Genomic DNA, 22901 nt, shown 5'->3' on the forward strand with positions numbered 1-22901 from the left:
ATTAGCTTCTATATACAAGTAACCTAGTTATGAAGAAATTCCATGTGCAACTTTGTTTGCTTACACTTGGATAAAGGATTAAACAGGGGTATAATTTCTTATCATTTTTCATTTAATTTCTTTGTATACATGTTCTAAGAAATTAAACTTTTATAGAGAATCTTAAGTTTCTTCCAAAGAATTTGATGTCTGGTGGTGATAGTACGTTCTGCAAGTTTTGAGAGTTCTGGCTCGTGGAACTTTACTAGAACCTTATGCAATTAACCATGATGCTCTATATCACATAAGTGCAGTTTGTGTGTTTCATTGTTGAATCTACCAGTTTCTGTTCTTACTGTTTAATTTGAAAGTTATACTGAAGATGCACTTGATGCTAGGCAAAAATTTTATACCAATAAAATATATATTTAAGTTAAATACATCTTAGATTAACTAATATCGTGTGTTACTTTCTTATTTGTCAAGTTACATAATTTTTCATTTTGGGGAGGGTGGAAAGAGGATGAGAGGGAGTTCATGGAAGTTGAGAATGAATGTAGTGAAAAAAAGGGGATGAGAGATAGATTCTACATTCCAATCACACACCACTCTCTCATAGAGTGGTGTGTGATTGGAATGGACTGTCTTTGGTTGTTGTAAGTGCAGGTCATGTGAATGAATTCAAGAAACAGTATGACAGATGTTGCAGGTGATATGTAGCCTCCATCGATGAGTCCCTAACTCCCTTGAGGTCTCTCTTAATAACAATATAATAATATTTATATATTTGAGTCTAAAATTCACTTCTGAAAGCTGCTACACTTATTCTTTTTTAAAACTTTCTTATTACATATTTTGTTTTTAATATGATATTCATTTTTATCCTGTTTAAACTGGCAATCCCTTCCTATTTCAAATCACTTATGTGCTCTTGGATCCTGAACCAGTGTGCTTATATCACTTACAACAATAATACAATAAGACTTTATTTCTTGTGTATCTTCTCCACATAGAATTTTACATTTTCATTATGGAACATGGTATTAGAAATGGCTAGTCCATGCCCTTAATAGAAATCCAACAGGTGCTTATTATCATTATTAGCTTTGATCTTTTCTTCAAATTTTCCCAAATGTTTCTGGATTTCTGGTATTCACTTTTTACTCTGCTTTATAATCTACAATAGGGAACAGTTTTACCTTTATGTTAGCTGCCTTCTCTAATCTCAAAATATTCTTCTACTTCCTCTTTAGCAGAGCACTCTGTGGGACCACAAGCATAAATCACTTTCACTGTCCAATTTCCCATTTTGATGTTTTACCATGTTACCATACTTAAAATTTTGTGTCATTCAATAAGCTTATCTCTGTGTTTAGTGTTTAATGCAACTGCTATTTCTACTGCTTAAAAATAACAACTGATCACTATTGGCTAAAAATTATATCGTATAGTTACTTAGTGAACTATAATTATTTAGTGAATCTCAACTGCTTTATTCCTCCTATTCATCTTGGTAACACCAATTTATGTAGACACATACTTTTCTGGTTCTTCTGCCAGTTCCATTTTCCCCTATCCTATCCTAATTTATGCTCACACATAGAATACACATTTTACCGTGTAGGCATTCGGAACCGAAATCCTATGGAATAGGTTGGTTACTCCTGGAGGTGTCCTATGGCTGTAGAAGCTTATGTAGGAGCACGGGGGCGGGTTTGCCTATTCTGGAGGACGAAAAACCTGAGTTTTCGGATGACCTCCCCCCCCCACCTCTGTATGAAACCAGCTAACTCACCTTTAGTCAAAAGAGACCAGATAAAGGTTCTCATGTCACTGATGGGAATCTAACCCAGGTCTTTCTGACCAAAGGGCTTTGTCTATATCAACTGAGCTACGGAGGCTCAGTTCCACTTTTATTTTTCTTAATTTGTTTTTGCTTATCTCAAATTTTGCAGCGGTTGAGTTTGTTCCAGTAGTTGATGTTTTTCACTGTTTATGCTGGTTCTCTCTTCGAAAACGGATGGGGACTTGTTTAACCAGACAATCACCTTCAGAGTGGAAAGATATTTCATTATGTTGTATCATAATTTTGCTTTAAGTTCATACAGAACACAATATGGTCAGTTATTGTAGATACCCACTAACAGACTAGATCATAAGGTGATTGTCCATTAGGTAAGAAACCCGATCAGTTTTCCATACTTCTTAAAGGTTATCTGGAGGTTTTTCTCCCAGTTATGTAGCTTTGACCTCTAACAAACTCCTTAAGTGATTGCTTAAGAGTCAAAATAACTGATTAATGATATTAAAATAAGATACCAAATATGAATTTTGGTGAAGGAAAACTATTTCAATTTTCTTTTCTTAAAAATATCTTTTAATGTTGAACCCATACACGAGAGGTGGGTTGGGAAAGGAGAAGCTTGTTTACATTTTATTTAAAAGTTTGTATATTGTATTCCTTGGGAAACACATCGGAGGGGGAGACTGTTTTACAATAGAGCAGTAGGAATGAAGGAGGACAAAAAGAAACTTGTTCTGTTGGTTTCGAGGTGTACTGTAAAGGGATGTTGTGAAGCAGCTGCACGTGTTCCAACAGACTTGACACAAAGTGGAGGAAATTATTGATGCTATTTCAGATGAACATTTGCCATTGAAATATTTATAGAATACACATATTGCAGAAGCCAAATGTCTGTGTGAAAGTGGGAGGAGAGTTGGTAAGAGATGGGTTATTAATCAATCTAATTTTCTTCTTGTGTTTTGAATCAAGCACTTCGAGGGAGCTCTTAGGGGGCCCCACTCCAAATATGAGAGGTATTCAACAGCTGGGTAGATTTGTGATTTATATAAGATTAATAGCTGTTCAGAGGTGAAGTACATCTTGAGCAAAAGAGAAATCCTAGTTTTTAGAAGCTGAGGATGCAATGGTTGTGATGCTTTTATGCCAGGAGAGGATTGATGTCAGGGTGATTCCAAGAAGAGAAAGTTATCTTGTCTGGAAATTTGAGTGTTATCAAAAATATTGGGAGAAAATGGTTCTTTTTTGTGAGAAATAAGACAGAACTGGGTTTTCATAGCATTGAAATTGACAAGGTCATCTGATGGTTTGGAGATCAGAATTGAGGGCAGTGGTGGTTGATGTTCTGTAGGCTAAGATGAGTTGTGTAGAGTAAGGTTTATCAAATGAAAGAGAGGAGTGCAATGTGTTGTCATCTGCAAAACTGTGTATTGGGTTGGAGATCAACTGAAGCAGGAAACTGATATACAAAAGTCATTAAAAGAAACACGCGTATTAACCACAGTGAAAATTATTTAATTGTGGTTAATACGTGTGTTTCTTTTAATTATGATCGCACCACAGGTTTCGTTATTTAAAAAAAAAAAATGATATACAGAAGGAAGAGGGTTGGGTAAGAGAACAGAACTCTGTCGAACTCTAGCATTAGTTGAATGGTGAGCGGATAAGGAACCATCCACCATCACATATAGTGTGCATCCAGACAGAAAGCTAGCAATCCAACTGTAGAAGTCTGGAGAGAGAGAGAGAGAGAGAGAGAGAAACCAAATGATGGGAGTTTGCTTAGTAAGCTGATCCTGTCAAAAGCTCTGGAGATGTATAACCATGTGAGATTCCCAAATTTCTCCATGGCATTTATCCAGAGATGGGTGATATATGTGAGCAGATCCCCTGCTGATCAGCAGCGACAGAATCCATACTTTTGGCCATTCATTAGCTGGATACCTTCGAGGTAATGTAGGAGTTGGGAATTGATGGTTTTCTCTCCATTACTTTAGATAGGATCGAGGTGAGCAAGATAGTGTGGTAGTTTTATGGAGTGATTTGTCGCCCTTCTTAGGAATGGGTTAAATACAGGTCAATTTCTAGGCTGTGGGATAGACATCAATGAAGTAAAAGAGTATATACAGACCAAATAGGATAGGAGTCAGTTCTGGTGCACATCTATATTTGATCCAGAGTTACAAACAACATACAAATACCAAAAGGTTCACGTGTTGCAACAGTAATTGTTTATTTCATTATTAATTTCTGTAACCAGCTGTTCCAGTTATTTAAGAAAACTGTCAGCTGCATTATTTGTTTATTTTATCATTTTTTCTTATTATATACACAACTTTAATTCCTTTTGGTGCAATGATTTTTAACTATTTCCTTTAGAATCTGGAAAATCCTAAAATCCGACTCAAGACCAAATTAAAAAAAAAAAAAAAAAAATATATATATATATATATATATATATATAATTTGGGATTGTTTAAGAATCAAAGCTGTATAACTGAGAGGAGACCTCCACATAGCCTTTAAAGTAATGCAGAGAACCAACCAGGGCTTCTGACCTAATGTCCAATCCTCACCTTCTCGTGGTCCACCCTGTTGGGTATCTATTTGGATACTGAACGAACGATGACGCGCTGGCAATTTGGGATCTAGCCGACCAAATTGTATTCCTATTGGTTAAACCAAAATAAAAAATGTGGTACAACATGACAAAATTTCATGCTGGCTGGGGCGTTGCCCGGTTAAACAAGGTCCCCATTGTTTTCGCCAGGGTACCAGGGTGAACAGCGAAAAGTCAGCTACTGGAACAAATCTGAAAACAAACCCAACTCAACATCACCAGAGTTAAAGATTGGTACTATCAACATGAGAAGCCTGAATAGCAAAGAAATGAACCCTAGCAGAGGAATTAGATAAGTACCAGATCGACATAATAGGGGTGACTGAAACAAAAAAGACAAAAACTGGTCAGATCTTTCTGAGCAATAAATACAAAATGTTATATTCAGGCAATGACAATCAAGGAAAAGAAGGAGTAGCCATAGTATTCAACACAAAATACGAGGCTAATCTTCTTGAATGGCAGCCAGTCTCAAGTAGAGTAAAGTAGAGTTTTGTGGGCAAATATGAGAATGGGGAACTGGACAATGAGACTTATTTGTGCCTATGGTACCACAGAAGGTTCTACTAAGGTAGAAGTGGAGAAATTTTTTGAGCCTTTAGAAAAAGCAACTGACACAATGAAAAAGGAAAAGTTGGTCTTTGTTGGGGATCTAAATAGCAGAGTAGGAAATGACTGTGAGACACAAAAATATTTTGGGAAAATTTGGAGAAAAGAGCAAAGCTAATAATAATGCCAAATACCTGTTGGATTTCTGCTCAGTACATGGACTGGTTATTACTAACAACATGTTCCAACATAAAAATGTGCACAAATTCACATGGAGAGAAGAGGCTAGGAATAAGAAAAGTCTCATTGACTATGTTATTGTTGATAGTGATCTTTTCTCCCTAGTGCAGGACACCAGAGTGTACAGAGGATTTGAAAATATGAAGTGATCACTATTTAGTCTTGAGCAGAATAAAATTGAATTTCATATCGAAAAGAATAACATGTAAGAAAGTTTTAAAGCGAATAAAAGTTGAGCAGCTCTCAGATGTGAACTGTAGACTAAAATACACAAAGATTATTGAAGAAAAAATGAAAGAGTTTGAGAACAGGAATCAAACTTTGGAGATTCAGTGACAAACTCTGAAGAAAACATTGATTGATTCTGCCAGAGAGGCATGTGGTGAGGTTATCTGCAAGGATAAAAAAATCAGAACTCCCTGGTGGACACAGGAAGTTAAAGAGGCAGTGAAGGAAAAGAAGAAAGCATATCAAAAGTTCCTGGCAAATAAGTCAGCTTGTGCTCTTAGAGAATACAGAGACAAATGCAAGAATGCTAAACACTGTGTAAAACTAGCTAAACAAAAGTCATGGGAGGAGTTTGGCAAGAATATAGAAAATAAATATCAAGAAGGTGGAAAAATATTCTGGAGGTTGTTGGAGAAGCTTAGGAATGGAGGAAAGAGTGCTGTAAAAGGAGTTAGAGATGATAAAGGAGTCATGAAAATGGGAGAAAAAGATATCTTTGAAGTATGGAGTAATTACTTTGAAAAACTGCTAAATGAAACAAGCAGTGATGACAGCACAGTGGTAAAAAACAATGACCAGGCATGCAGTCAGGAATACATATCCATACTTGAAGTAGAAAAAGCCATCAAAATCTTGAAATGTGGAAAGGCAGCAGGAGTAGATGATCTTCGACCAGAAATGCTTAAGTATGGTGGTATAAAAGTCTTACAGTGGCTGCACTGCATAGTTCAGAAAGCCTGGCCAGAGGGACGAATTCCCGATGATTGCAGTAGAGTTCTAATAGTACCCATATATAAAAAGGGAAATAAAACTGAATGTGAGAATTACAGAGGTATTTCCCTACTGAGTTTTCCTGGGAAGATCTAAGCAAGTATACTTGAGAAACGGTGGAGAAGAATTGTGGAAGAAAAGCTTGGTGAGGAACAAACTGGATTCAGGCCAAATAGAGGCTGTCAGGATCAGATCTTCACTTTACGACAAATAGTCGAGAAAGCATGGGAATATAACAGAGATCTGTATTTAAGTTTTGTCAATTTGGAAAAGGCATATGACAAGGTGCCAAGAGAGAAGCTATTCAATACGCAACAGTTATATGATGTCAATGGGGCATTATATCAAGCAATACTTAGTCTTTATTTGAGTTGTAAGTCAGCAGTTAGAATTGAAGGAAGTACAGGAAGATGGTTTAATGTTAAATCTGGTGTGAGACAAGGATGTACATTATCCCCTCTGTTATTCATTATCTAAATGGATCACATTATGAAGGAAAGTGGTATTAAACATGATATCAAAATTGGAGGTGTTAATGTCTGCTCTTTGCTTTATGCAGATGATGTTATACTTCTAAATAAATCCGCTACAAGTCTGCAAGATTCTCTGACTAAATTGAATAGTTGTTGTAATAGATATGGTATGAAGGTCAGCAATAAAAAGACAAAGACAATGAAAATAGGCAGAATCATTGAAAATGTCAACTGTGTTGTGAATGGAGAACTGATGGAACAAGTAAAACATTTCAGCTACTTAGGCACCATTTTTACTGAAGATGGTAAATTAAATATAGAAATAGACAACAGAATCAGCAAAGCTGGTATGGTAGGAAGTCAATTGAATAAATTCATATGGAATAAGAGAGAAATTAGTCGGAACACTAAATTAGCTGTATACAAGACAGTGTTCAAACCAGTTTTAACTTATCGATATGAGAGCTGGGTCAGAAGTAAAACACTTGACCAAAGACTAGAGACTGCAGATAAGAGAGTCCTGAGAAAGATTATAGGCGTGAACAGATGGCATCAATGGCAATATCATATTAAAAACGAGGATATTAGGAAAGAACTTGACATTGTCAACATCCAGGAATGCGTTAGCAGAGCTAATCTCAGGTGGTATGGTCAATTAAACAGAATGGGCGAAGAAATATTAGCAAAACAAGTGTTCTTTGTAAAGTTGGCAGCAAAACGACCCAGAGGAAGACCAAGATGTAGGTGGATTGATACGGTACAAAGTGCCTTAGACAATAGAAATATAAGAGCTGATAATATTGGAGTCTTGACAAGTAACAGACTGATTTGGAGGAAAATTGTAGATAGGAAGTTAGTAATGATGTCATTTTTTTCATGTAGTACTGTCATATCCTGTACACCCCCTTGAGGGTAAGTGGCAGGAATTTGATGACGATGAAGATATATATAATTTTTTAATGAAACTAAAACATTACATAAATTTTTTAAAAATTACATAACTACAAAAATAACTGGACCAAGGCCTTCTAAAATAAATTTACACCTTAGAGATTTTCTTATCCAAAAATATTAAAATCATTCATTCTCTGACTCATTCTATTATTGGATTGTTTAACATATACTTAATCACTTCTAGCAGACTAAACACCTTTCACAACAACAAAAATATTCATCAGAGTCAGTTTCTTTGTTAGGTCCTTTCTAAAAATAAAAACATTTTCTTCTTCCTTTCCATGGGATCCTTTTTTTTTTCTCCCTTATGTAACATACAATATTATTTCTCCTATCTCACTGAAGTATAAATATTCTTATCTCTTGTAGTTCTATTTGTCACACAATTTACTACTTTTTGTACCAGAGAAAGAAATTTCTTCTACTACTTCATATCTAAATTGAACTCTTCATGTTAAGCCACTTTACAGTTTCAAGTTTCACCAATTACGTTTTCCATAATAATCTGGTGTCCTTAAGACAGAGGATGTAACTTTCCATACAACATTTCCTCTGACATTCAATTAGAACATCGACTGCAATATCTTCTTTTGTTTACTAAATACTTGCTAGCAGTCTCAACTCCTCCAGTTTAGGGATTCAAAGTTCTATGATTTCGTTTTGGAATCTTCTATTAATATTCTCCCGACTGTCACGTAAAACTTACTAAGAACAAAATTCTCCGGTTGCCATCCTCAAATTTCCTTTAGTTCTCTACGTGTTTTCCTCATTGCTCTGATACTGAATGCTCTCTTTCAGCCATCAATCACCCATCAAACTCCTCAGGAAGCATACACACTCCATGTGTATGGCAAGCAAGAAGCTACGTATAATGGTTGACACGTTGTCTTCTTAGTGCAAACAGAATGCCTAAACAAAACACAACAAATATCTCAACACTTAATTTTAAATTACAATAAAAAAAGAAATTGAAATTAATGCAACTATCAGAATCTAGTAAGTACATCAATTTTCAAATGGTTTACATTTCATTTTGACAATAATAATATCAATAATGGGAACATTGCAAGTGCCAATATATGTGTTGGGAAACCAAAACTAATTATATATTAGAATATAAAAACAGTTGTAAAAAAGATTCCAAATTGTAAATTATGATTATTTTTACAATGTGACAGATAACATGCTGATATTCTCATTTATTCAAAAATGTGTAAAAATAGAAGTATTGTTATGCATAATTACTTTTTAATATTATTTGAGATTTAAAGGATTTCATCTTTACTAAAGACAGCCATTTATTAAAGGTAGATTGATAGTTGTATTAATTTCAGCATGACCATAAATACAGACAAAACAAAAATCTTGATAATTGGAAAAAACGAAGAAAAACTAAACCTCTCCTTGAATGGATCAACAATTGAACAGGTAAAACAATTCAACTATTTAGGAACAGTAATAACAGAACACCTAGATACCATGACCACTATTAAACATAGAATAATGACGGCATGGTCATCATTTTAATAAGTTAAAATGATAATAGGTAAAATCTGGAAAAATAATAAACTCTCCAAACCTCTAAAAATAAAATTATATAATGCAATTATAATACCCACTGTGGTATATGCTTCAGAACCCTAGACACTCAAGAAGGAGATATGAAAACTGGAGGCTTTCGAGATGAAATGTCTCAGAAAAATAAATAAAACAAAATGGACAGAAAATAAAACAAATGAAACTAAGACAAGACCTAAAATATACAGACTCATTAATCAAAAAGATCAAAAGAAGACAACTTCAGTGGTACGGACATGTCGAGAGAATACCATCAAAAAGACTACCCAAGCTTACTCGATATGCAAGAATAAAAGAAAAAAAAAAGGAAAACCAAAAACTAAATGGATAACAACAATAAAGGTCAACTCTGGATTACAAACATATAGACAGCTCACCAGTCAAGCAAGAAACCGAGACTCCTGGAGGTTGTTGTGGAAACATGGAAGACTCAACCTGTCCTCGACAGAAGAGGACAGTAAGTAAGTAAAGATAGCCAGGTAATATTACTTTTATGAAGATCCAGCAAGTGGAGACAACTGAAGTTGTCTTCTTTTGATCTTTTTGATTAATGAGTCTATAGAGGGACTTAGCAGAAATGAGCAAAATAATTCAGCCTGGGAGGATCTGGAGAGTATAGCCCTGAACAACAAAGCCCTAAACAATTCAAAATAAACAGGAAGCTAGAGGCTAAGCTTTTCACAACTAATTGTGAATGAGACCATTTTCACTCATTTTTTAAAAATTCAAACTTTAAAATAATTTCAATCAATATTTTATTTAATAATTTTGTAGGCTAATTAAGGATATGATTCAAGAAGATACAGAGTTGTTTCTCTATATCTTAAGAAACTCTCTCTTGCCCATAAGAAAATAGATTCTCTTAATTCAGGACACTGACGCTGTGGTGCATGAAATGGAAGACCAGCAGACAGTTCTAGTCTGTGAGTTGGAACACTTAGAGAGGCCCTAAAAAAAAAAAAATTATGATTCCAATGACAACTATTCACTGAAAGATACTTACATTTTTCAAGATGAGCACTGAAAATAAATGAATTTTTTAAAATTAATTATAAAAGATTAAAATAGTGCAATGTCTACCTGACTATAATAACACATAATAAGAAACAATATCTTCAATATCAAACAATATTTGAAAGCTAATATAGTCTAGCCATAAATACTGTTACAACTTGAACAGTGCATAAACTTTAATCTATCAGTAAATCATTTACAGCTTTCAGCACGTACAAGCCACATATAAAGTGCATATAGTAGCACTCAATGTTCGAAATGCCCTCCTTTTGCCCTCATGCATGCCCAAAGTCTGTGAGGCCACATATTAATGATGGCAAGCACAACATCCAACAGAAACACTGTCACTGCTTGCTCCAAATCTACCTTCAGGCTGGCAATGCTCAGGTGTTGTTTCTTGTGGGCTACTCTCTTTAACTCTGACCCTAATTTGAAGACCAACAGATTCAGATCAGCACTTCCAGGTAACCAATTATATCGTGATATGCAGTTGGGCACATTCACCTCCAACCACTGTTATGTGACCTTTGCCTTGTGTGCAGGAGCTGAGTCCAGTTGGAAGGTCCGCTGCCTACCATGAAACAAGGTGTTGTTCAGGGGTGTACCACAGGTTCCAGCACGGTGTCTTGATAAACTTTGGTGGAGGTTTTGGCTCCTTTCTCGCATAAATGCAACTTCGATACCCCCCCCCCCCCCAATCAAACTATCAATGACACAGGGTGATGACCTCTCTGATTCTTGTGTGCTATGGCATGTACTGTGCATCATCTGGGGGCATATACTTAATCGTTTTGATGATTTAATGACTTTTCAATGGTGAAAATCTTCTCATCTGTGAAGAGGATATCTCTTTGTCTGTTGTTCACATATGTCGGAGAAGTGCCTTTGATTTTATCACCCTCCACCACATAAGTTGTGGTGTTAGGAAGTGTTGAGTAGAACAACGATTGGCTCTTATTCCCACGTCATCAGTTAGTACATGTGATATTGTTCTCTGTGATATGCTTATCTCTCATGACATCATTTTCTGCATTCTCACAGGATTATGACAGAAGCATGCCTTCACAGCCCTCACAAGCTGTTGCACCCTAACACAGTATGGGCAACCTGTTCTTTGGCAATCAGCTATATCTTGTATATCGTTCTAATGGTAAATAGTCTGATTACACAAACATCCTACTGATCCTGAATGTTTGAAGCATGTTGAAAATAGCAGGTGGCTTCATTCCAACCATGTAAAGTTCTATTACAGCTACACAGTTCTCATAATCTGCCCGCTGCATGTCAACCCGTACACATCTAGATAACTCTCTCTCTACTGATAAACGTGTGAATGTTAGCTGCACACAGTGCCACTAACGGAAGTGGGTTTGCACAATTCTGTGGGAAGTGCAGAAGTTGTACCAGTATTTAAGCAAACTGTGTACATCAGCAGAATTCTCATGTAAATGGCCATATCATATGAAAGAAAAGAGAAAAAAGAGAAAAAACTTTTCTCTTTTTTTTTAAACTTTTAAACATTTTCTTATAAGTTAAACGACATCTGAAAATATCTTAAATATACTGACCTAACTACATTTTCTCACCTTATATAGTCAACTTTTCAGTACAGAAAACATCATTACAGTGAACTCACTAACAAATTATGAAGAAGATCCAGCTGAAAACACAGAGCACCTTGTGCTATTCTAAATGAAATTCACAAGCAAAAAGTTCCTATGAGCTCTATGAATTTAGTGAGCACACCTAAATTATCAAGAGGTCCAAAGCAGATTCTTTTTTAAAAGATAAATAAATGTGTACGCTGTTTAAATAAAAATCATGTTTTTTGCTTTCCCTTAGCAAAGCGAATTGCATAAATTTATTTAACTTTGCTTCTACCTATTCTGCACTAAGATGATTTAAGTGAAACATTACTTAATGAATAGCTAATCTCCCAACTTCTTACTTTTCCTCTAATTCTTGCATCAAAAAACCATAAACCAACAAATCCTCTAATTCTTGCACTGATTATTTCATTATTAATGTTTTATTACCAATTTCAAAGAGAGCACTGTCAATGTCCCTTTGATTTTGCCAGAAACCAGAATAATCTTTTTTTTGTCTGCTATCTTGTTGAGATCTAGATCTTCTGGTATCTTTCCTAGATGCCAGATATCTAGACTGAACTTCAAAAATCTTGTTCCGTCTAGATAGAAAAAAATCTTCTGCTCACAATGGTACTTCACTGTTATGAAAGTCTATGCTCCAGAGTTAACACTTGTTTTGTGTTGTCCTTGTATGCTCTCTTGTTCACTGGTCATTATCTTACAATTTACAAATTAGACTGTATCCAACATATTTGTAAGAAGAGCGAGAAAATTAACATCAAATTACTGTATTATGACTCTCACTTCAATTTCTGAATCCATTAACAATCACTCTTTACACTATTCTGAACCCTTCAACTAAAAAGCAACTGCCAGTATGGATTCTGTTGATGCAGATCAATAGGTGGATCCAACTTATTATTCATCTGTAAAAAGGGTGACAAGTCTATCATCAGATTCCATTACTATATTATTGCTCTGACTTCAGTTCTCTGAATCCATTAAAAGTCAACTTCTATACTAATTGGGAACCCCCCCCCCAAGCTAAAAAATCAACTGCCAGTATGGCTTCTACTAGTGTAGATCAATAGGGGATCCTTCAAGATTAGATCATACACTTTTAAACAAATGCCATGGAAAGTTCAGCAAAGTTCAAGTGACTGTTCTTGATATGTCAAAGATATTAGATTGTTTTTTGCACAAAGACCAATTAAGTAAGCTCCCATCTGTCTTATCAGTTGTGTATTACATGTGATGGTCAAAGGACCTTTATTCCAAAGTTAGCAATTAATCCTGAGATATCACAGGAATCCATTCGTTCATCTATTGCCTAATCTACTATAATTTGAATGAAAATTAAGGAAAGAAAGAAACAGGAAAGAAAAGAGATGATAGTGCTCATAGGAAAAAATGATTTAAATACTGAAAAATACAGTATGAGAGAACAAAAGGATTGCCAGAAGTGAGAAAGAAGAATGAGAGAGAGAGAGAGAGAGTGTGTGAAAACAGTCTATTACTGAGACAGGATGGTAATGAGTTAAGGAGGAAGGAATGATGACAGAAAGTGATTTCATGTGCAGGTTTTGTAGAAGAAATGGGTGTGAGTTTTTGGGTGTTTATTGAGTTTGATGGTAGAAAAGATTGCATAAGAAGGATGCAGTTGAATAGATTTGGCATAAGGAACCTGGAGAAATTATTTAATGGGGTGAGAACTAATGAAGAGAGTCAGGGAAACTACAAAAATAAGGTATGCAAAACTGATAATGATACAAATGTTGATGAGCATTGTTATGAATCTGGTAAACGTGTAGACCTGTATACAATAGATTCAGAATTACTGAATGTGTATGTGTGATGGGAGGGGAGGAGGAGGAAGAGAATGTTGCCCATCTGGACCAGCAGACAGCAGATATACATATGTGAAAGAGCCAAGAGACAGCATGTTATGTCAGTATGCAAATATCAGGAGCACCAAGAACAAAGAGGAGGGGGGGGCAGATAGGGTTTGTTGCCTTAGTGAATATGTTGTGGCCCAAGACTGTTGGCATTTGTGAAACCTGACTCAGAGTCAGATGCAGTAACTGGGAATGATGAAATTAATCACAAATTAGCATGATGGGTACTAAATGAGTAATAATAATAATAATAATATTAATGTTCTTCTCCAGTTGACTTCATATTCAATCCGTAGTTTTGCTTAATTAAATTTGCAAAGAAATTATCTTCTTGTTTAATCCTTTATCCATAAATTAAAGATACCAAGAAAATTATATACTTGGTTTAATCCTTTATCCAAGTGTAAGCATACAAAGTTTGCGCCTGAAGTATTTTCAGGACTGGGCAACTGGTATAACGAAGCTAAGACTTCACATCACTTGCCTTAGTATCCCATAATGCAAAGCACATCTCCTTGCAAACATGTATAATGCTATGCATTATGGGAAGGGTCATTACCAAGACCAGTTTCGATCTTTATTGAGGTCTCGTCAGTGGGAGCCAGACCCAGAGGTGGTGATACTAAGGTGGAAGCAATGGAGAAGTCATATTTACCTATATGAGTTGCCAAAAGGTGTCACACCTTATTATTAAATTACTCTGGATTAGAGAAAGTTGTTGGAAGTTTTTTCACCTCAATAAAGGTTGAAACCAGTCTGGGTAGTGACCCTTCCCATAATACATGTCTGCAAGGAGATGTGCTTTGCATTATGGGATACTAAAGCAAGTGATGTGAAGTCTTAGATTCCTTATACCAGTTGCCCCAGTCCTGAAATACTTCAGGGGCAAACATTGTTTGCTTACACTTGGATAAAGGATTAAACCAAGTATATAATTTTCTTGGTATCTTTAATTCATAGTATAACCAAGTGAAAAATCTTCCAATCCTTTATCCAAGTGTAAGCAAAGAAAGTGCTTACACATAAAGTGTCTTCACAACTTGGCTAAATGTACATAGAGGCCGATGACTTCACATCAATTGCCTTAATATCCCATAATGTAAAGCACCCATCCTTTTAGTCATTTATAATGCTATGCATTGTGGGAAGGGTCATTACCCAAACCAGTTTCGACTTTTATGAGGTCCATCAGTGGAAGTCTGACACGGAAGAGATAACAAAGTTGAATTAATGCAGAAGTCATATATTTCCCATATACAAGTAGCAAAAAATGTATCACCTTATTATTAAATTACTCTAGATTAGAGATAGTTGTAGATTACAAATTAAACTTGTCAAGAAATTTTTTTTGTTTAATCCTTTAGTAAATCCTTTATCTATATATGGGAAACATATGACAAATAATATCATTCTGCCTAATTTTTCTAAGAACTCTCATATCCATAATACAGTCTTTAACCACCTTACCAGCCATTATGGATCAAATACGCATCCTCATATGCTTCGTATCCATCATATATTTTAATGTAATATCAATCGTATTACAATTTTAATATGCACTTCGCATCCACGATAACCTTGACATCTATAGACGTCTTGGCCGGTAGCGTGGTTAATCATCTATATCTAATCCAACTTTCAGATCACTAAGTTCAAACTAGTTTACTGCCTTAATTTGTAACCAAGTGAAAAAAACTTTCCACAGTTCTGCTGATGACAGAAGACTGCATTTCTTTTTCATCATCATCAAAAAATCTTGATATTACTGCATAGTTAAGTTTGTTGGCTTACTATCAGCAATTTTTTCCCCACAAATTAATCTGTTGTTAGGGATCGAATACTGTCAAATATAACATTTTGACCATCTAAGGTACTAACAACATTAATTCATCTAGATCTTGATTGTTATCTGAAACTTTTTTTTACTTCCAACTTGCATCAAATCCCGGTGTTGCTAACATTTCACTCCCATCCTGTTAAAGTGATCATATCACTTTAGATTAGCACTGCTGCTACATTCCTGAATGAAAATAAAGATCTTTTTGAATATCATAATTTTTAATATCATTCTGCCTAATTTTTCAAAGAACTCTCATATCCATAATATAGTCTTTAATCAACTATATCTGATACTTTCAGATATCAATAAATTCAAAATGGTTTACTGTCTCGTATATTGCTAGTTAAGTATTTTTACTTTTTTTTTTTTTTTTTTTTTTACCACACCAGCCAAAAACTAGCATTCTAATTAATCACCAGACTAAGAACTCAAATTCAATCATTTGAGGGTCAACATCCATTTAAAAAGTAAAGTATTCTGGAATTTATGTAGTTGTGTGCACCTGTGACATCTACTACTTTGCCTGATTGGAAGATTTTTAGACATGTGGGAGAAGGAAAAGGGTGATATATAGCAAGTTAACCAGTAACTTTCAGCACATAGAATAAACTGGGATTTCGTGATGCCTACTTTTCAATCATGGTTTTTGAATTAGTTACCCATGTTACTAATGTGCTATGGTTTAATATCATCTGTATATTGCATTACCATAAAATAATCAGAAATATATTAGCTTATTTAAAAAGAAAATTTATCAAGTTAAAAGTTTCAATGACCTTATGGTGTTACTTTTTTTTTTAACACAAACACACAAAAAAATGCTAATAAAAGATGAAATTATGGTTCCTTTCATAGTATAATACCGTATCATACAAAGGTGAAGCAGGATCCACTTCCTATAAAAATACTATCACTTCCAAATATTTTCTTAGTAAAAATAATAGTTTGTTTTGCTTCATTATGTCACTGAATATAAATTTTAAAAAGGAAGACTTTTATTCATTCATCTTGCTATAACATGAGACTAATATTTGAATTATATAATTCAAGAAAAAAATATTTAAGAAGCATACACAGTTTTATAGTTTTGTTGTACCATAATATTTTTAAAAAGAAGAAAGCAAAAAACAAAAGCTATTCAAAACACTAATTATATAGTGTAAATGATATAGTATACAAGCAAGACAGCATATAGCCTAAACTTAAGTAGTAAGTGCAATGCAATCAGGACTGAAGGAAATGCAGGAAGATGCTCTAATGTAGAATCAAGTATAAGGATTTATGCTATTTCCACTGTTACTCAGCATCTACACAGATCACATTACAAGGAAACTGGAAAAACATGATATCAAAATTAGAGATATTAAACTCACTTCTTTATGCAGTGTACATTAATGTTTCTAAATAAATCTCTTACAGGACTCCAACTAAACTGAATAACTGCTGTAACAAATTTGATATGAAAATGAGCAATAAAATAAAAATGTAGGAAATCAGCAAAAAACAAAATAAAAAATCAAAAGTCTGAAAACAGGCAGCAACCACAGAAAATGTTAACTGCATTCTCAGTGATCTGGAAAATATTTCAGTTGAGACACAATTTTCAGGTCAAATTTCAGGTGAAGAAGGTCAAATCAATGTGAAAATAGATAACAGTATCTACAAAAGCTAGAATGTGGGGATACAGCAGAATATGGAATAAAAGAGAAATTAGCCAAACACCAAACTAGTAATTTCCTTGACACTGATAGCATTCAGGAATGTGTTAGCAGAGCTAATCTCAGGTGGTATGGCCACTTATAAAGAATGGGAAAGGTTAGCAATACACATGTACTTTGCCAGAATGGCAGGAAAATGACCCAGAGAAAGACCAAGATTGATACAGTAAAAATTACCCTAGAAGACAGAAATATAAGATCTGATAATATTGGAATGTTGACAAATAACAGTTTAATTTGGATGAAAATTGTTGACAGGAAGTTAGTAATGAGGTAACCTTTTCATGTAGTACTATCATAATATTCTGTACCCCGTAAAGGTATATGTCAGGTATTTGATGATGATGATGATGAAAACTGAAAAAATATGTGATCAAAGACTAGAAACTCAGATAGAAGAGTTCTGAGAAAAATAAGAAGTGGCAGAATCATATTAAAATCAGTAAGGAAGTTGACACTGTTAACAAATCAAGAATGTGTGACCAGAGCTAATCTAAGGTGCTATGGTCACTTAGAATGAGAGAGGAAAGATAGGAAAACAAGTGTTTCATGCCAGAAAAAGATCATAGATCTCTATACCATAGAAAGACAATGGTATAGAGATCGACTCAGCAGACCTTAAATGAAATTCAAGATCTGACAATAATAGATCTAACAAATAACAGGTTTGGCACCATCATACCTCTCCTTAAATTCATTCATTCTCTGACACTGTATTCACAACTGGTAATCCCATCTACCAATTCACCACACACCAAGGAAAAATAGCTTCCTTTCCTTGCTAACCATATACTTATGGTGTATGGTTAGCAAGGAAGATAGCCACTTCCTTTATTTATAACAAAACTATCACTTTATTATGCATTTTCTCGAATGGAAACTTAAAAATGTGCATTCTAGTGTAAATATATAATAAGCACACTACAGTTGTAAGGAGATACAACATCACAGAGGATGACCTCTTGTTCTTGCTCCTCTTGTCATAATGAAAATTTCCTTCTGCTTATTCTGTAACACTCCCCTTAGTAACCTATGTTTATATCATATCCCTTCTTTTTTTGACATTCAACCAAATCTTCAATCTATCTTTAGAAACATTCTACAGATCATCACCATCTTGGTCATCACTGTCTCTAGATTCTCGCCAAGAAATCTCATTAGAAACATTCTACAGACCATCACCATCTTGGTCATCACTGTCTCTAGATTCTCTCCAAGAAATCTCTTTAGAAACATTCTACAGACCATCACCATCTTGGTCATCACTGTCTCTAGATTCTCTCCAAGAAATCTCTTTAGAAACATTCTACAGACCATCACCATCTTGGTCATCACTGTCTCTAGATTCTCTCCAAGAAATCTCTTTAGAAACATTCTACAGACCATCACCATCTTGGTCATCACTGTCTCTAGATTCTCTCCAAGAAATCCAGGCAACCAAATCTTTGCACTGTAGACATCGGATGTCAAAGCCTTATAAAGAGGAATACCATTTTTCATACCCCTATTTGTCAGTGTGTTTTTCAACATCCAAGAGAACATAAAATATTCACCCTAAATTTCAGCTCTGTCCAATAAAATAAATAACTTGTAATATTTTAAGTGCATAATCTTACTTTACAAATCAAACTTACAACCATTATCCTTTGCATAACGGTTGTAAAGTTCTGAGACAGACAATGTATGTCTACTTAATCATACAACAGGATATTCACATCACCTTTATTTACTATTGCCCATTCCAGTCTAGCATCATCAGCAAATATCTTATTACTCACATCATCTCCAAAATCGCCATCATCAACCTGATATCTACCCAAGGATGTGCAGGACACAATGATAAGTATTACATGATAAGTTTACATTATTACTAACTGCATATCAACAATTTTTCTCCAAATTAATCTATCTGAGAGGACTGTAATATTGTCAAATCTTATATTTCAATCTGTTAAGACCTTTCAATTCACCTAGATCTTGGTCCCAATATCATTAATGTACAAATATACAGTCCTTTGGATACCACTGGTCAGCTACAAATGGGGATGGTGATGCTGGTGACTTCATGGGTTAGCCACACTCATATTCATGTCAGCAGTTTCATATTTATCTTGATTTGCTCAAATTTATCTAATATACTTCAGAGCAATATCTTGTCAAATGCCTTTGCAATGTCTAGCAATAACAACCAATATGGATGATAACAACTGGTTGTTAAGGAAATGGCAACCAATATAGGTAGCCACTTCCTTTATCTATGATCACTTTATTATGCATTTTCTCTAATAGAAACTTAAAATGTGCATTCTGATTTATATAATAAGCACACTGCAGTTGTAAGGAGATAGAACATCACACAATATTTATAATTTAACATCATTACCACATTATCAAATTCCATATGTACCTCAAGTGGTGTGCAGAATGCAAAATAGTACATTGCTCAAAACAATTAGAGGATATTTTAGTTTCTGTAGGATAATTATAAATTTCTGCAAATAATTATAACTATTGGGTACTTTATACATGAATAAATATTTCTTACTTATGGATAGGATGTAATTGATGAGTGTAAATAATCGATATTGATTATAAATTTAACAAATTAAACATTTTAGCGTGAAATAATTTTAACCAGAATAACAACAAGAATAGCCAAAAACGTTTTTGTTAATTTTTAACAGGACATATGGTCTCCATTAACAGCCAAAACAGTGGTACATCTTGATTGCATGAACCAGATAAGATGATCAAACAATTCTTGCAAGATATGCCAGCCTGGTTGGCCGAGTGGTTAGCATATCCGCACTCCAGCCAAAAGGCTGCAGGTTCGAATCCTGCTGTGGGCATGGATGTTTGTAATTGTCAGTGTTATGTAATAATAATATTTCCCCACCCTTCTGTGAGAGCAATTTCGAGCTCTTGAAGTGATCGTAGTGGCACCAGTCAAGCAGAAACGCACCTACCTAAAGCATCCCAGGCATGTTTGATTGGATTACAATTCGGTGAACAGGCAGGCCAGTCCATTCATTCAATACCTTCTTTCTCAAACCACTCTTGTACCAAATTTGCATGGTGTGAACGAGTTCTGTGGAAGAATTGGCCAAAAATGAATTCTTGGCCAATTGCAGCAGCATATAGATGAACTAAAGGTTCCAAAATCTCATCGTGATACCTTTGGGCTGTTAAGGAACCGTTTCTTATAAAACAGAGATCAGTATGACTGCCTATAATTATTCCAGCCCATACCATCAAACTCCCACCTTGATGTTGGGATCTTTCACAAACAAACTGTGGATTATTTCTTCTTCCACTTTCATGCCATATCTTGCAGACTGAACCTGGACTCGTCACTAAAAAAGTACATGAGCCCAATCCTCATTTGTCCAATTGAGGTGTGTTCCTGTGTCCAAATTCTTCAGGCTCTTTTGTGATTAGCAGTAAGTGGAATGCAAAGCATTGGTCTTTGAGCATATAAACCTATGGCATGAACACGATTTTGAACATTTTCCGTCTACAGAAAGCGATTCCAAAGTCACAAAATTATGCTTTGGGATACACGACACGCCTGAACGACAATTTGCTACGTTTGTCCAGCTTCTAATCAACCAATGGCTCTCCACGCCATGGATTCTGGAATATGTTGCTCGCCATTTTTAACAAAATAATGGGTGGTTGGTGACACAAGTTTACAACTGAAGTGATAAATATGCATTGTGGAAGTGAGTGCAACAAGCCACACTTTTATACCCCCACATGCTAATATGGCTAAGACACGTTTCGACAAGTCTTAACATGATTTTGTACGCAACTGCATGTTCTACACTGTAGTATATTAAGAATATTTTAAAATAAATGTGTTATATTTGTAAATTAATTTTATAACTTTATAATTTACAAGAAAACCAAATATCCCCTAATTGTTTTGAGCAGTATACTATATGAAGAGAAACATCACAAGCACGGTGATAAAAGAACAGGAAAAATTGGCTAAAAAGAGAATTAAGAATGGGTGAATAAGAATATGATATTGTATGAGGGGCTATGTGGCTTTTTGAAGGGTTGGTCAGACTTTAATATTCATTAACTTTTCATAATAGAGTAACAGCTGAGTTGGATAAAGGAAACATCTATACGAGGATTTTGCAAAGTTTTTGCAAAGACAGAATACCACATGGAACTCTGAAATGCAAATTAGAACAAATGGGGATAGATATGACATTGGTCATGTGGATAAGAGAGTGGCTGCTGGATAGATATCAAAAAGTGGTATATGGAGGGACAGAATCAAGGAGAAAACAGGTGATAATGGTGTGCTGCAAAGTTCAGTGCTGGAACCACTACTGTTTAATTTGTACATAAATGATATAGAAAATAGCCTGAAAGGAAATATTCAGTTGCTTGCACATGATGTGAAATTATGTAGAGTAATAGTTAATCAAGACAATGTGGAGAGTTTGCAGAATGATTTAAATAGGCTATCAATATCAGCAAAAGATAATGGGTATCTGTTTAATGTGGAGAAATAAGTTATGCATTTTGGGATAAATAGATTACAAGTTGTGTACCATACTGATGAAACTATATTCCAAGAAATAGATGAAGTTGGAGATTTAAGGGGGGGTGGTAGACAGAGAATTAATGTTTGGAGGATATATTGCTAAGGTGCTCAAGTCTGATCTCCTGGGGATGAGGAAGCAGTGGAGAAGATTCAGAGACAAGCGACCAAGATGGTGAGTGGTCTGTGCAATGTTCCTTATGAGGACAAATTGAGGTTGTGTGGATTACAGAAGTTGGTTGATAGGAGAAACATTTAAGTTGCTTAAAGGGTTTTATAGGATTGATACAGGGGAAATATTTTAGTACTTGGCCAGAGGGGCAAAACAAGAGGTCATCCCTGGCAGCTGAGTAAAGTGTGGTTAGTAGGGGTGTAAGGATGAGATTTTTGGCTTGGAGAGTTGTGAATGAGTGGAATAAGTTGTTAGAGTCAGTTGTGAGTGCTTTGTCTGTTAATGGATTCAAGGAGAAGTATGATAGATTGTGTGAATAGTTTGGATCTCCTGCGATGAGTCCTCGGATTATTATTATTATTATTACTAACCTCCTATCAACAACTTTGCTCTAAATTATTCTGTCAAGTGTCAGAACTTCAATATTGTCAAGATTTAATATTTTGGTCTTCTAAAGAATTTCTAACTGCATCAATCTGCCTAGATTGTGAACTTCAGAGACTGGGGTCAGTTTCTTGACCTCAGATGAAGACCACAATCTAGAAGAGAAACGTTTATGGCATCAAACACCTGTTTCACTAACTTTTCCTCTTCCATTCTGTTTAAGTGACTAGACCATGCCACCTGAGATAAGCTCTGCTCATATAATATCATAGAATGCTAACATTGTCAAACCCTAAATCTTAATTTTTAAAGTATTATTTCTGGTAAAATTCCCATGTTGCTCCTCTAAAATAAACTATTATTTTTATGGTTAATATAGCCTACTTTTGTAGGAGTGCCCCTTTTTTCAATGTCATTGGCTTTTTACTCAAATCTTAGGGCATTACTGATGAATTATAAAAATAATATATGAAGAAACTTCGGACATACCTTTTTTGGATGTTGTTGGCTGTCTCCTTATCCTGGTGATATGCATTCA

General features: G+C 34.9%; 1 protein-coding gene across 1 annotated transcript in view; it reads right to left on the reverse strand.

Moving 5' to 3' along the window:
• The window catches only part of LOC150108353 (vezatin-like), a 181970-nt gene that overhangs the window by 96706 nt on the left and 62363 nt on the right, over positions 1–22901 (reverse strand). The window contains exon 6 of the mRNA XM_090415753.1: positions 9982–10141. Within this exon, the coding sequence (XP_090271879.1) occupies positions 9982–10141 (160 nt within the window). The remainder of the gene's footprint in view (positions 1–9981; positions 10142–22901) is intronic.

This window comes from Typopeltis vanoorti, chromosome 3, assembly GCF_054136105.1.
Source record: "Typopeltis vanoorti isolate ZY-2024b chromosome 3, IOZ_Tvanoo_1.0, whole genome shotgun sequence".
Classification (NCBI taxonomy): Eukaryota; Metazoa; Arthropoda; class Arachnida; order Uropygi; family Thelyphonidae; genus Typopeltis; species Typopeltis vanoorti.